The 15,464-nt window shown below is 32.2% G+C and overlaps 3 protein-coding genes across 7 annotated transcripts; 2 read left to right on the forward strand and 1 right to left on the reverse strand.

The window, feature by feature from the left end:
* The first annotated feature begins 543 nt into the window (after positions 1–543).
* Positions 544–2,214, forward strand: LOC105768968 (hypothetical protein). 2 transcript variants are annotated; one of them, XM_012589278.2, is made up of 3 exons: positions 544–695; positions 802–971; positions 1,710–2,214. In XM_012589278.2, the coding sequence occupies exons 2-3, from the start codon at positions 851–853 to the stop codon at positions 2,048–2,050; spliced, it is 462 nt and encodes a 153-aa protein (XP_012444732.2). In that variant the 5' UTR covers positions 544–695; positions 802–850; the 3' UTR covers positions 2,051–2,214. The 2 variants fall into 2 exon arrangements, with proteins under 2 accessions (XP_012444732.2, XP_012444733.2); XM_012589279.2 differs by lacking the exon at positions 544–695 and having other exon boundaries at positions 714–971.
* Positions 2,215–6,213: 3,999 nt separating this feature from the next.
* LOC105769393 (uncharacterized protein At2g27730, mitochondrial) lies at positions 6,214–10,732 on the forward strand. 4 transcript variants are annotated; one of them, XR_001126004.2, is made up of 7 exons: positions 6,214–6,592; positions 7,006–7,131; positions 7,292–7,330; positions 7,670–7,782; positions 8,664–8,736; positions 8,832–9,046; positions 9,128–10,685. XR_001126004.2 is itself a non-coding variant. In XM_012590000.2 (7 exons), the coding sequence occupies exons 2-6, from the start codon at positions 7,024–7,026 to the stop codon at positions 9,043–9,045; spliced, it is 381 nt and encodes a 126-aa protein (XP_012445454.1). In that variant the 5' UTR covers positions 6,214–6,592; positions 7,006–7,023; the 3' UTR covers position 9,046; positions 9,128–10,685. The 4 variants fall into 4 exon arrangements, 3 of the variants coding, with proteins under 3 accessions (XP_012445454.1, XP_012445455.1, XP_012445456.1); XM_012590000.2 differs by having other exon boundaries at positions 8,998–9,046; XM_012590001.2 differs by having other exon boundaries at positions 8,832–10,685.
* LOC105769392 (rho GTPase-activating protein 5) lies at positions 8,738–12,186 on the reverse strand. The gene is made up of 5 exons (XM_012589999.2): positions 11,522–12,186; positions 10,285–10,405; positions 10,003–10,122; positions 9,644–9,874; positions 8,738–9,551 (listed from the first exon to the last, which is right to left on the reverse strand). Exons 1-5 carry the CDS (start codon positions 11,905–11,907, stop codon positions 8,955–8,957), a joined length of 1,455 nt encoding a protein of 484 aa, XP_012445453.1. The 5' UTR covers positions 11,908–12,186; the 3' UTR covers positions 8,738–8,954.
* Positions 12,187–15,464: the final 3,278 nt, after the last annotated feature.

Genomic DNA, 15,464 nt, shown 5'->3' on the forward strand with positions numbered 1-15,464 from the left:
GGGCGGCTGTCATTAGGAATGCCGCGGGGCTTTATTGAGCTGCTGAACAAGACGTCGTGAGGGGTCTCTACCTCCTCACATTGCTGAAGTGGTCGCGATGAGAAAAGCATTGTCGTGGCTACCTCATCTGGCCCATGATGGACTGATTATTGAATCGGATTGTTTAAAGGTAGTAAAGGCCATGGTGGAGGACTCCATGATATTTCGAAATTTGGTTGAATAATTCAATATTACAGTATGTTAAAGGCTCAATTTCAATCTATACTCTTCGATTGAATTAAACGATCGGCGAATAAAACGGCTCATATAGATTTTAGAAATAGGTGTATGAAATGAATATATTAACTCGATATTAAAATGATCTATATTTTATTTTAACTTGATTTTTTTAGCTTTATAAAATTTCTATTTAAAAAAAGAAAAACAACTTTAGAATAGATAATGATTTGAAAGATCTAGATAATGCAGTTTTTATTTAAAACAAGAAAGTTGAATACGCAAGGTCGGTTTTCAAAGATAAGTACAAGTCTGACTTGACTTGATTTCTTGAGATCAGGCCAACCTTAATATGTAATTCAAGGGGCTTTTCTTTTATGCTTTGCTTGCTTAAATGGCAACTCGGGCCAAGCATGACGATTGTGGGTGGCGAATAGGATAAAGACGAAGAAGAATAATATATCCGACTTTTCATAAAGGTGAAAATGATGCTTTCTTCTGGTAAACTACTGGATGATTTATTCTATGCAAACCGACCGAAAACTACTTGACGCACAGTATATATATATATATTCGATGAAACAGATAAATTTGCAGCGATTCAGATGCATTGGTTTCATTTGGTAGAGTAGTGATGATGATGATGGAAACTGGCTTCAATCACCTGAGATTCCCAGCAACTGTGCTATTTTTGCTGCTCTTCCTTCACCCTCACCGTCTTCTTGCACTTCCTCTAAATTCCATGGTTGCACATGGTATGACTGTTCAGTTGCTTTAGTTTTCATATCCAGTTTGTTTTTCCTGCTTTCATTCTGTTTCACTAGGAATTTATTTAGGTTACTGTTTTTGGTTATAAATTTATCAATTTAATTATTGAAACAGTTGGAAGATAATGTCCTTGTAATTAATTTCATGCTTTTTTATTTTCTTTATTATAAAATAAGATAATCATGAATTATTTTTTCTTTTACTTACATAATTAAAATAAGATTCAGATTTAAAATTTCAAAATTAAAAATAAATTATGTTACTTCATTTATAATTTAATCTACATATAAATATTTAGCCTAACTTTCAATATGTTTGATGAATGGTTCAAAATGTGAAACTAGAAAATCTTTAATTAATTTATTGTCTCTCCAATAAAGTAAATAATATTCCTTGCAGTCTAGTGTAGCATGCCATTTGCAACATTTTATGTGCATTTGTTTCTTTATTTTGGATGTATAAAGCAACTTTGCACAGTGTTTTTAAATATTATTTTTTATAAAGTTAAGATTAAATTAATTAAAATTTTATCTGTAAATTCTCATTAAAAAATTATATTAATAACTAATTAAATATTAGTTCGGTTGGTATTGATATTATTGTTAGTATAAGAGGATATGAGTTCAAGTGCGTTTATTCTATTATTTAAAGGTTATTATATTAAAAAATTATATTAATAACGATGTTGAATTTGAGAATAATGGGAGAGTATTGCATTTTTGTAGACCTCAATCATGAAAAACAAAATAGTAAAGACGCAATGGAGGTAAAGCAATTTTCAATCTCGGATGAAGCGATCGAAGTTGTAAAAAAGCGGGGTGGTGGGGCAGTAGCTGGTGCCCACGGTGGAGGAGAACATGGCAATGCAGGTAATGGTGGTGGGGATAATGGCAGAGGATCAGGAGGGCAGATTCCGGTTTATGCTGCCGGTGCCGGGAACCATAACCGTGACCATCTACACCATGGGTCTACGAGTGGCACCGTGAACTACATTGGCACGAGTTGCTTGCCTTTAATACCGTTTATGTTTTTTTTTATTTGTTTGTTGTATGTAACATGTATTTAGTTCGATTGGTATTGTACGTTGCAAATACAAAAAGACATGGATTTAAGCGTGATAAAGCAAATTTATTCTCTTGTTTAATAGTTAAGAAGGGTTATATCTTATGCATTGTATAAAAAAACGATGTCATGATTTTTTCTCTAGTTAATGAATTAGGTGAATACTCACATGTATTTGTACATAATGTATATTATATTATATTTCGTTAGACAAAAAAAGTATATCATATTTGTGATAAAGAAATTAAGAAAGATTAAGATAATTTGAAGTTATCTATACTTTTATTTAATATTTGACTGAGTTGGTGTCACGAGTCAATTGGACACCAATATCTTTCCATAATTAAAATAAGTAAAATTATTCCATTTTCTTTTTTCATTTTTAAATCGGATCCATACCTTCAATTGGTTATAGTATCTCATGACTAGACCTGTCCATGGGCTGGGCTGGGTTCGGGCTGGGCCGGGCCCGGAAAAAATTTTCGACCCGACTCTTAGTCCCGGGCCTGGCCCGGCCCGAAATATGGGCCTGAAATTTTGCCCAGGCCCGACCCGGAAAAAAAATAATAAGCCCGAGCCCGGCCCGGCCAGGCTCGATTTTTAATAAACACAAAAAAAATGTTCTAAAAATAAGAAAATAAAAATAAAAATATTTTTAAAGTATTTTAAAATTTAAAAATAAAAATAAAAAAATATATTTATTATATTCGGGCCGGGCCGGGCCGGGCCCGGGCCAAAATAGTTGAGCCCGAGCCCGGCCCATTTTTTAAACGGGCCTCGTTTTTTTGCCCAAACCCATATTTCGAGCCTATATTTTTACCCAAACCCTCCCATATTTCGGGCGAGTCGTCGGGCCGGGCCGGGCCGCCCGACCCATGGACAGGTCTACTCATGACACACAATATCTAAAAACTTTCCCTTTCTTTTTTATTGAAAAAGAAAATGTGGATTCTCAATTACAAAAGTCAAAATTTAGGACAAATAAATTGGAACCATTAACTATTGACTATAAATTTATAAACGATTCTTCTTCACTTGTCTTTTCTAATGGTATAAGAAAATAAAACTGGATACATAACTAATCAGATCTGATTTTTTCAATAAAAAATTTCTGAATTTCAAGTATATTATAATAATATAACACAATTATGAGTCTATGTAAACCCGAGAGCATAAGTTGTTACACGTTATAGTTATCTAATGAGATATTTTATCTATCTAAATATGATGTCCATAGGGAATCAACAAGAAATAATGTGTTTCAATTTTTCATTGAATAGATTAAAATAAAAGAAAAATAGAATTTTGATAGAACACATGTGTCTTGTCTCCATTAGAAGCGTTATAATTGAATAAAAGAAAGACATATATAAATAGAAATGCTATATATGCACACGTTTAATAAATATAAACCCCTTTCCGTACGCACTTCAATCATATTCTAAATATTCTACTAAAAATAAAAAACTAAAAAGTGGGTAAAAATATCTATCTTTTGTGCAAACCGTATTTTGAACAATGGAGTCCATGAAAATATTAAGCGCTAGAAAAATCAACTCTCTCCTGTATATATATATTAGGATTATTTTGTCTTTATCTCAATGAACATATCAAATCAGGAATTCTTTTCATTTTCTGATATTCAATTGGATTGGAATATGTAATATCATAATAATGGTAGAAATTAAATTATTATTTTATATTCTATACAAAACAAAACTTCATGTGGCTAAATGGCATTTATCAATTCTTTTCTGTATCTATTTGTTATAAATAAAAATAAAAATTTGAGTATAATTTTTCTTCTTCCATTCTTATGCATTTCATATTTCATACATTCCACGTATATTATATGGTATACGGAGTTAGATAAAATTTCATGTGATTCAGTAAACAGAATAGAAATTTAATTCTATCATTATTAGATCGATTCGTAGAATTCGATGAAAAATGAGAAAAGAATGGGATTATTTTGAGAAATGGAAAATTCAAAATGCTCGAGGATGAAAATGGGGAAATGTCTACAATACCTGGGTTGAATCAGATACAATTTGAAGGATTTTGTGGGTTCATGGATTTAACAAAAACCAATAAAAATTTGCATATGTTGATATTTCAACCCATACTAATTAGATTATTAAAATATTAAATTTACCATTCAATCAAAACTTCCTTTAAATATTTTTTATACAATTTTATTTTAATATGCACGATTTATTACCTTCATCAATTATATATATTAATAATGTATTTGATTGAGTTGATGTCATAAGTTACCTCGACACGGACTCAAAATTGTATATATATATATTAATTTCATTTGTTATTATTAATTAGTTTCAAACTATGTATTTCATTATTTAGTATATGTTATTTTTCAAACACATTATGTTCTAAACTTGTGGATTCTACATGCGTGATAAGATTTATAATATAATTTAATTTTCCTAATTCTTGATTTAGAGTCAAACTTTATATGTTATGAATTTTCTTTTAACAAATTATTATCTAATAAGACCTTGGCTCAATTGGCAAAAGTGGAGGCCCTAAGTATTAAGTACCTAAGTTTGAAATCTACCATGCACAATTATATGTGTAAGACTCCGAGCCTCATTATGTGCAATTGCTTTAAGTGAGTTTTAGTCCAATCAATTTGTTGGCTTTAATATGAACTATATCAATTTAATTCTATATTATGACCACTAAAACAGTTTATTTATATTTCTTACACTAAAAAAAAAAGTTAATTGGAAGGAACCTAAAACATTTAAGGGGTAAACTACAAAAATAGTCACTTTTGTTTGCCTCAGGTTATATTTTAGTCACTTATGTTTGAAATGTTACGTTTTAGTCACTTATGTTATTATTTTGTTACGAAGTGATCACTCTTCCGTTAAGTTCCGTTATCTCCCTAACGGTAATCCTACGTGGCAGTCTAACTAGATTTTAAGTGCCAACTTTGATTTCCTAATGGGATGAGAATAGATTTTTAATTAAATAAATTTAATTAATTAAAAATTTTAAACCCTAAATCTTAGTTAAAAACCGTTCGTTTCCCCCCTTTTTTTAGTTTTTTTGAGGGGTTTCTCTAAGACAAATTATGCACCTGTAAAAGACATCAAAGGAAACGGCAGCACGAGCATAGCCAAGGTGACTGAAATTATAGGCGGTGACACATGAGACATACATGTGAACTTTTCCGGGGTTTTGGGCTTGAAAACCTCTTTTCTTTGAGTCATGGTATTGTAAACAACAAATTGGAATTCTTGGGTTTCCTTCCTAGCCATCGGTTTAAAAGCTTTTTTGGTTTGTTTCTTGCTTTGAGGATCCATTCGACCCTAAAAATTACCCATTTTCTAAAACTTAAATCACATGTAAATTAGTATGAATCTCCAAAACCCTACATCAATGGCAAAAAAAGAGTTCATAGCTTTTGAGACGCTTTAACAGTGAATTCATGCTTTAATAACTGGGAACCTTTAAACAGTAAATTCCAACACCCTACATCAATGGCAAAAAAAAAGTTCAAGATTTAAAAAAAAATTGTTAACCCCAGTAAAGTTAAAAAAAATAACTGGGAATTCAAGCTTTTAAGACACTTTAACAGTGAATTCAAAACTTACAATCCATGTATCTCTCATTCAAAGAATAGACCAAAGAATGAAAAGAACTCACCAATTAATCAAGAAATTAAAGATGCAAAAACCCAAGTGGTGGAGATGAACGGTTTTTTAACTAAGATTTAGGGTTTTAATTTTTTAATTAATTAAATTTATTTAATTAAAAATATATTCTCATCCCATCCAAGTTGGCACTTAAAATCTAGTTAGACTGCCACGTAGGATTACCGTTAGGGAGATAACGGAACTTAACGGAAGAGTGATCACTTCGTAACAAAATAATAACATAAGTGACGAAAACGTAACATTTCAAACATAAGTTACTAAAATGTAACCTGAGACAAACAAAAGTGACTATTTTTGTAGTTTTCCCAACATTTAAGCTAATGTTAATCCTTGTATCAAACCTAAAACAAAACGATTTAGAGTGTAAAAATCGAATTATTTTATCAAAAGGTATGAAAATGAAAATTAAACCAAGGTAACTAAAACAAAATATAAACAACTAAAATCCAAACATAAAGGTATGTCAACAGCTGTGAACAAAAGCACCAGCAGAGCAGAGCATATCATCGTTACCCTGATCACTAGGTTCAATATATAGAAACAATAAAATATTTTCTGTACAAAATTTGGGGATTTAAGTTTATCCAATCCATACTGTAGCAATAGTCAAAATACAACTTCTACACAAATCTATGGATGATATGGATTTGTCTGGGACTCTCTATGGAATCAAAAATCCGCTTCTTCAACCAAACGGCCCGATGGTTTCCTGCCTACCTAGCAACCAAACTGAAACCGGGCACACTCCCTGCAAATCCTATATATAATAACTGCTGCCTACAAAATAACACCCAGCAACCACGTCTTGCTATTTCCCACAACATTCCAATTTCTTACTCATTCACCGCTTCAGCTGCTCGGTAAGCAATTGCTTTATGTTTGTCATTTAATCTCACAAGTTGTTTCATTCTTGGTTTTAGTCGTTATTACCTTGCTTTAGGATTCAATGAAATGAATAGAAAACTGGAAATGGAAAAGAAAGTCCGGGTTTTAGTTTAAGATGATTATAGATGATATATTGGGCATTTAGAACATATTTGACTTCCGCTCTTACATGGTTTACTCACCGAACTCTTTGAAGTCTTTAGAGTTTTCTTTTTTATAGGACATGATGTTGATACTTGATAGCCTTAATTTGAAGCTGATATGAGTTTCAAGTTATATGAATCCGGGTTTTGCGGTTTGAAGTTGACCATATTCTGTCCTTGCTTTGAAAGCAATTGACTAGGCTTGATGGTTACCTGATTGATGGTTTCTGGTACGGTGGTTGTAGGTATTATAGTCAACTACTATGGCAACCAGGATGGGCTTTAGATACGTATCTCGCAGGATCTTGACTAGTGGGACTGGGAAGATACTCAGTGAGGAGGAAAGGGCTACAGAAAATGTTTTCATCAAGGTTGTTTTATTCATTTGTCAGTTGCTCATAAATATCATTGTTTTCCTCTCTTCCTCGTGTTCTTCATTCACCAAAATATCCTACACCATGACTATTTGCTTTGGTTTTCTATGTTGTGACTGGTTATTACTGGACTAACAAAAAACTTGTATTATTGCAGAAAATGGAGCAAGAGAGATTGGAGAAACTTGCTCGCAAGGTGCCTTACGCTTCATTTTGTCTACTTCACTCTGTTTGCTCAAGTTGAATGCTGTTGGTGGCTTTGCTCCATGTCATGAAATGTATAATGTTTACATATGTGCTGTAGCTGTCCAATTAGTAGTGAATTCTCCGTGGAATAGTGTTTGGACTTGTTCATTGTGGTAATTTTTAGCTAGGTTATGCTGATTTACAAGGTCATGTGATAGTTTAATGACTGAGGTGTTTGTTAATCCTTTCCCTTTTTTGATCATGATAATCTGCCTTGTGCAAACTACAAAATTCAAACTCTCTATAACAAATAGTGGTTAACTATTTGACGAATTGTTGAAATATTCAGGGACCCAAACCAGAGAAGCCTGATGCCGGTTCAGGGGGTAGTGTGACCGATGCTAAACCTAGTAGCTCTACCTCAACATCAGGAGCATTTACTGAGAAAGTGTCAACTGACAGGTATCGGAACTATGCAGTTTCTGCTGGTGTTTTTACATTTGGCTGTGGTCTGGGATGGTATCTCAGTTCTAAAGAAAAAAATCAAGAAGTACACGTCTGAGGTTCAATGCAATCAGATTTGGGAAGTTGAACATGCCATGTATAGTTTTCCCCATGCCCTGTCACGTAGGGGAGTCGAAAAATAAACCATACGTTTGTAAATAGTTTATGCTGTTTCCTGATCTGATAACAGCTGTATTTTATTCAATACTTAATAAAAAAATCCAGGCAGTGGGCATTCTAAATGGATTTTTAATGAATCCAAGGTATTAAATGATGTTTTTTAGGCATCCATTTTTACATTTAGCGTATAGCTATCTTTGTTGTGATAAGATAATGGAAACATTGATAGGAACTAGAAAATACGTTGTGATATTAAACTATTATTAACATGATTAGCCTTTGTTCATGGTCAATATTTTGATAAATAACATAATAAACTATATTTTCCTATGAAACAGGAGGTGATGTTAAACTATTATTAAGATAAACAGCTTCTGATAAGGTACGTAACAAAATAAACCCCGAATCCAAAAAACTCGACCCGAAGATGCTCGCTTGCCATCACTAGTAACTTCTGCTTTACACTATTCTTTCTTAAACTAAGGAAAATAGCTCCTTAATAAGTGATAAATCACTGTCGAACATCCAGAGATAGCTTTCAGGATCACCCCACAATCCAGAGATACAGTTACTGTCTACTAAACTCAAAAAAGGTTACTGTCTACTGATTGGGATCCAAATTGGAGTTGATTTTGACTCTGTCTATTATATGTTATTTTCACTTACAAGAACAATTTACTTACCTGGACTTCCTTTTCTGTCTAAATGCTTGCTTTCAGGATGCAGGAACCTGCTGAAGAGTTGGCACTGATCTTGGATTCTAAACGAAATCTCATGTCCTTGATGAAACAGGTTTGTGGAAAAGTGAATGCTTCATCAATTCAATATGATATAATTTGTTCATATGAAAGCGTAAATGTAAAGAACTGCGATCCATGATTGTACAGAAGGTTAACCAAACCACTCATCACACCGAAAAGATACATTAAACGATTCACAAGTTCCAAACTGAACAGATGCACAGTAATTATTCAAAGTATCTTAGGCCCCAAATGATGTTAGAGTATCATTCAACGCCATGCTTCAACACGTTCTATCTTTGAATCTATGCAGCTTAAATTGCTTATTCCTTTGGTCTTCTCATCAAGTTTGGTTATCTGAGGTACAGATTGCTGCCCGCTGATTTTGTCAGTTTCCTTCTTGAGACTTGAATTACTTGATTGACCAATATTGTTCTCTCCAGTGTTAGCCACGGTACCAGGCCTCTGGCAGTTGGCTACGATGGCATCTGTTTCGCTCATGAAGGTTTCAACCGCGGCTGCAGTCTCATCTGAATGATCTGCGTCAGGGACTAGACCTTTGACAGTCGGTGTTGAACTGTGATCTTCATTTTTCATCTCATTGTTCAGACTATATTTCCTGAAACTTTCACTTAAAGGTTCTTCAGCTATGAAGGACAGCTCTTTCTCTTCATTATCCTTTCCAGTATCTTGAATGCAGGAGATTGAAGGGCTCTGATCTCCATTATCATCAAAAGGCTCCAAATGGACGGCCGCAGCTGGCTCGACCACTGAATCCTCTCTTTCTCGCAGGGTCCTTACGATAAGTGTCTTGAGGAAGTTCATCACTTGGACCGCATACATCAGTGCATTCAAGGGATCTGCCATCTGCAACCAAAATAAGCAATAAGCGGCAGCCAGCAGTCAGCACAATATATGCAAGTATGCATGTATGTGTGTGAAGATTAAAAGAAGCTCACCTGAGTCATGTTTGGTGCAAAAACCATAGCAATATTGCGTGCGTTCATCTTGTTTAGATGTTGTTGTTGAACGACATCAGCCATGAGATTGATGGCCCAATCGAGTAGAGCAAATTCTGTTGGGGGTATAAATCTTGCAAGCTCAGCACACTGCTCTTCAGTCTGGCATTCCATTACTTGCTCAGGAGATAAAGAATCCAAAACTCCTCTTGGAAGTTCTCTGAACCAAGCCTAAGCATAATCGACAGCAAATTAGTATATTAGGGTTTGAAGAACATGAAAGTAACTTCAAAAAGCATAGCCATTTCTCCTCAGATGCATGTGGATTTGCAAGTGGGATTGAAGTGCCATTTTCGTACCTTGATTAATCCTGCCAAACAATGTACGTCAATACCTTCTGGAACCACTCCGCCATTCAGTTGCTCTCTAACATATTCCTCCTGACTGTTTTCGGCATTAATTCGAAAAATCCCTTCTGCCTGCATGTATGAAGTCTATGGTAAGGACTTGGGGCTGAAAACTTAGAAACCTTCTTGAGAATTTCCAGTCATATAGATAAGAGAGAATGTTGAAGAATTGGATGTCCTCCTATGTTGAGCAATAGCAAAGAGAAGATGAAGTATGAAAATAAGAAAGAAAACCTGCAAGCCTCCTTGAGCATACAGACGTCTTTGCATTAGCAAAAGTATTGTTGGAACGATGTTCCCTCTGGAGTCATACGACAACTGCATGGATTCTGTGGAAACTCCAAAAACAGTTGTACTGCAAAAAGAAGGAACAAAAACACGAATTAAGAGATATGCTGATCCCGGGTGTCTGTCTTTTTTTTTGGGGGGGGGGGGGTTTCCATTCTCTACATGCCATGAATGCCCTACAAGGCTACATGAAGAAACACTAAATGGAACTTCCAGTTTCATAACAATTGAATTTGAATATTCAATATATGGTGTGCAGATAGAGTTTCCGCGCAGCATCAGTGGAATATTGAACCCTTTTAACGCATCATACAATCAATTGTAATTAGGCCCTTTTTTACCCCGAAGATAGCCGTGAAAATTATCTATTCCCAATGGCCATAAATTTACCTAATCTTTTACTGCAGATTTTCCTTCTAGATTTATCTTGAATATGTAACTTTGAAAGAAGACACCAGAAAGGGAAAAAAAAACACGAGAGAATCATCAAGAACTATAGGAAATGATTTCACCAGCAAGGCTTGAAAACAATGACTAAATGATGGGAAAAGGAATGGCAGGGAAAAATTTGTTCTCTTATAGCTCACCTAGTCACTTGGCTTGTTCCACCACCAAAAGCTATAATAGCTAAAAGTAGGAGGCCATAAATGTCTATGGGTCTAACAGGGTACACAATAAGAAAGGCCTCAACGCGATGGCATTTCGAATTTTGGTACCCATTAGAAAATAAGAGGCATTTGGAGAACAAATTGCATTCATTGATGAGGAAAAGTTGGGGCTCTGTTACTAGAAACAGAAGCTTCTGATTAGTTAACTTTCCAGAAGAAACTCAAATCCTCCTTAAAATTCTCATATCACATATAGCCGATGGAATTCCTTATCTATATTATATCCTCCAAGGAAAGCATATGGTGAAAGCACAGAGCAAAGCTTATTAAGCAAAAAAAAGATGGAACAACATAACTGCGTCTCTTTCCAGATACATGCATTTACCTAAGCATTTCTAAGAACTTTATAAGCCAATACAGCAGCATTGCATAAAGCATCAGAAGAAGAAATGATAAAAGGCCAAAGGTACTATGAGAACACAAACTTTAGATATAAACATAAATGAAACGATCAGCTAGTAGCATTAAGCAGAAAGAATGGAAGTTGGATGTAGAGAAAGGGGAAAAGACAAAACCTTGCACTAGGAGCTCTTCTGGGGACTTCAGGCTCAAACTCAACAGGCAAACCCAAGAAGCCATTGAACCTATCAAAAGTAACATGTGCTACATGTCTGACATTGGTTGGCCAGCCGATCTCCATAGCACAAAGCTCTCTTCTTTCCATACTCTTACAAGCAGCCAATGATTTCCTGAAAAGGGTCACAACCAAAGCCAACAAAGACAACTCTTCTTCCTCTTCCTCTCCTTCTCCTTCTGGGTCACCGCTTGTTATAGCATTGACAAAGTCATTTCTTTCCCCATGAGCGCAGGTTAAGGATGTCTGCGGTGCATAGGATAAAACAGGTTTAGAAGAGGAAGTGTTAGTGCTTTGAGGTGAAGGGAAATGAAGGACATCGGTCATGGTTGGCAATGACAGTTATGCTTATTTGGAATATTAAAAAAAAAATAGAGAAAATGAAAAATGATTTTGTTTTTTTTTTTTTAGAATCAGATTGCGAAGGGAGAGAAGGTGGAGTTGGATTGAAGTAAAAGGGTGGTTTCAAACGTGAGAATCATTAACTGAAATTCACGAATAAAATATTATAGTATTAGAAGTTTTCTTCCCTCCTCTTTTGTGTGTTTGGTTTATGGGATTTTGGAGCGTTGAAGAAGCCAAATTTGGTGGGAAATGAAGGAAAAAAGTAAATAATGATTATAAAAATGGCAGCTTGAGGTAGAAGAAGAAATTTCCTTTCTTTCCAGGAAAAAAATCCTATGTTTAAAAAAAGGTATATTGTGTATCTTAAAAGGCTGATTTATGGGCCGATTTATTGCCTTGATTTATTTGATTAAATAATGACCAGGAAATTGAATTCTAATAATAATGACCGGTAAAATCCCTGATATATTGGCTTTTGAGATTAATGAAGTGGTGGGGAAAGATTAAAACAACATCCTATCCACGACATTGAATTATTGAAGTTCTAAGAATGTGAACATGTTTTAGTGTTAAACATTTATTTGTTGTGCCTATTCTCATTATTTGTGTTAGATTTAAACCATTTCTTTTAACAATTTTAACAAATTTATGTTTTTGGGGTCATTATGATTATATATACCATATGATTTTTTTATTTAATAATAAAAGTTTGTTTTAACTCAACTTTATTATTTTTAAAAATATCAAGTATATTTTTATAATTTCGATTAAATCCATGAATAGTAAAATCTCATTGAAAATCGGAGATGTTTTTTATGTAAATGGAAAGCTGACTGTGGGATGAAAATAAAAATATATGAAATTTCTCAATTTTAAAATTCATATAAGATCAATCAATTTGATTGCACCATATATGGATAATAAAAAGAAAAGAAAAGAGTTGGAGTGTCTTATTCAAAATGCTTAGTAGAATAAGTTGAGAGTGATTCTAGAATTAGATGGTCTTTTTCAAATTTAATTTAATGGTGGCTTACAATTTCAACTATCAACCAGTCAACCTACTTTTGATGCTTTCAATCCTCAAATTAATATTTACCTACCTATGGGATATTGACATTCACCAAATATATAATCATTTAATTTATTCAAATATTATTACAGGACTAATTAAAACAAATGGTAAATAGTATTTTGTTATATCATTAGGAGTCAATTTAATGATTAAGATTTATATATTTTTATTTTGTAGGTTGATCGTTAGAACAAGATTTTATACTAGCATATTTATTTTTGGAAAGAGAAATTTATTTATTTATTTTATAAATGAGATTATATAATTGAAAAAATAACAATTATATGTTGTAAGCAATATAATAAAAGTTTCAGCCTCAATATCATTTAATACAACGAGGAAATTAATTCCAAATAATCTAAAATGATGAGTAAAATCGACAAAAGAATCGAGTATTCACTAAACTAGAAAAAACAATGACAATACCAATTCTAAAACTGCTTGCAAAATTAAGAGTATTTATTTATTTGTTGTATATGTTAACTTTTTAACTAAAAGTTACAATATATAGTGTAAAGAAAGATTAACTAACGGATAAATTATTATTAAGTTAAAATTCAAGTGCCATTTTTTATGGGATTTTCTCATAATCACATGACTCTCATCAATTCCATTTCAACTTGTTTCTTCAATATATATATATATATATAATATTAAAAAATCCATTAATAAGAAATTAAATAACTGTATTTATGATTTTTTAAAGCAGCTAATGATATGATATAATATTATTTTTAAATAATCGAATTACTATTATAACTTTATAGTTTTTTATGATTTTATTTTTAATTCACACCGATTCAATAAAATATTTATACTACTATAGATAAATAAAACAGGAAATTTTTATTAAATTAATTTCTGACGTTCAAAAGATCATATTTTTCTTCTTTTTAAAAATATACTAGCCACTTAAATCTTTGCTTTGTTGGTCTATACTTTATAGTAGCAATAGCAACAATAAAATATACGAATAATAAATTTATTTAAAAGTCTATAGAACAAAAGGGGAGGAGGAAATAATAAAGGAAATTTTATACAAAGCTACATATGAATCATCTACACACTCTCTTTTTTATTAATTAAATTTTGAAAAAAAATCCACCTTACATAAAATATCATAAACAGTTATTATGAGTTGAGTTCCTTTTCCAAAAAAAAATAAAAATAGAGAATGATGAACAACATCAGTTTTGAGTTCATCGCGGCTTCTTCAGTAATATTTTCAAAATTTTCTTTTGTTTTTAATTTCAATCTACCGTATCGTGATATTTGTCCAAACATTTGTCCATATTTTTGTGTTTTTTATTTATAATTTTCTTTAAAAGCAGTAGTAATTTTAATTTTAATTTTCAATTTCTACTCACGTTTTTAACATACATCAAGGTAAAACTATTCTAAAAAAAAAAAAAAACTTATCATGATAGGGCACAATGATAGTGTTTGTAAAATTGTATTTTTGAGATGCGGAGAAGGATAAGCCATTTGAGGCTTAGCATTTCATGTATTATTAATGTGGTGGGTCACTTGATAGTGTTCTCTTAGTTGACCAGAGTTCATGTAGGGTTAGGATGAAATGTTTAACGGTTTAATCAAGGTGATGCATTTTTAGTTTATTTTTAAATTCTTCGAATATTGTGGTCACTATCAAATTATTTTTTTCCCCTTCAGGGATTATTAATTATTTTGCAAATATGACATTTGAGCATCAGTTTATAGTGTCTTATTTATCATCTGTACCATGTGTCAAAATATTTGCATTATTATCTTTCATGGTTCTTACTAATAAAAGTAATTGCTTAAAAAATTAAAATTGATATTACTCTTAAATCCAATTTTAACTTAGTGGATAATTTGCCAAAAGGCTTTTATTACAAAGTGATAAGTGTTATTTTAAGGATAAATTTATATTTTTATCAAAATTAAAAAAATTAAAAATGATGAAATTTAAACTAAAATTATTATTTTAATAAATAAATTGTTATTATTTCAATCAAAATTATATTTAATTATTATATTAAAATTTTAAATTTTTTACCTGTAATATTGTTATATATTTTTTTATCGCCATATCATACGAGTTGAAATGCAAAAGGTTACTAATTAAGCGTGCTTGCCACCATTTGGCTTTAAGTTTGACGTGCACCCTAATTTTATGGATAAGTGTTTAATTAATGATGCCATGCCATCCCTTTAATTGATTTTGACAACCTAGTAGATTAGATTACTAACCGCTCAAAATAATAATTAAAATCTAAAACTGTAATTTTCGGTATTTTTAGTTATAAATAAAATAAATAAAGAGAAAAAAAAATAACAAGAGAAAATGGGAGATAAAAAAATAGTATTTCTATTGACCAATAGGAATATTTATAATGTTTCTCCAAAATCTATACTTAATAATAAAATATTTATAACAAAACTATATTCTTCGATGTATTACCGATGATTTATTTTAGTTTTATCA

This window comes from Gossypium raimondii, chromosome 5, assembly GCF_025698545.1.
Source record: "Gossypium raimondii isolate GPD5lz chromosome 5, ASM2569854v1, whole genome shotgun sequence".
NCBI classification, from domain to species: Eukaryota; Viridiplantae; Streptophyta; class Magnoliopsida; order Malvales; family Malvaceae; genus Gossypium; species Gossypium raimondii.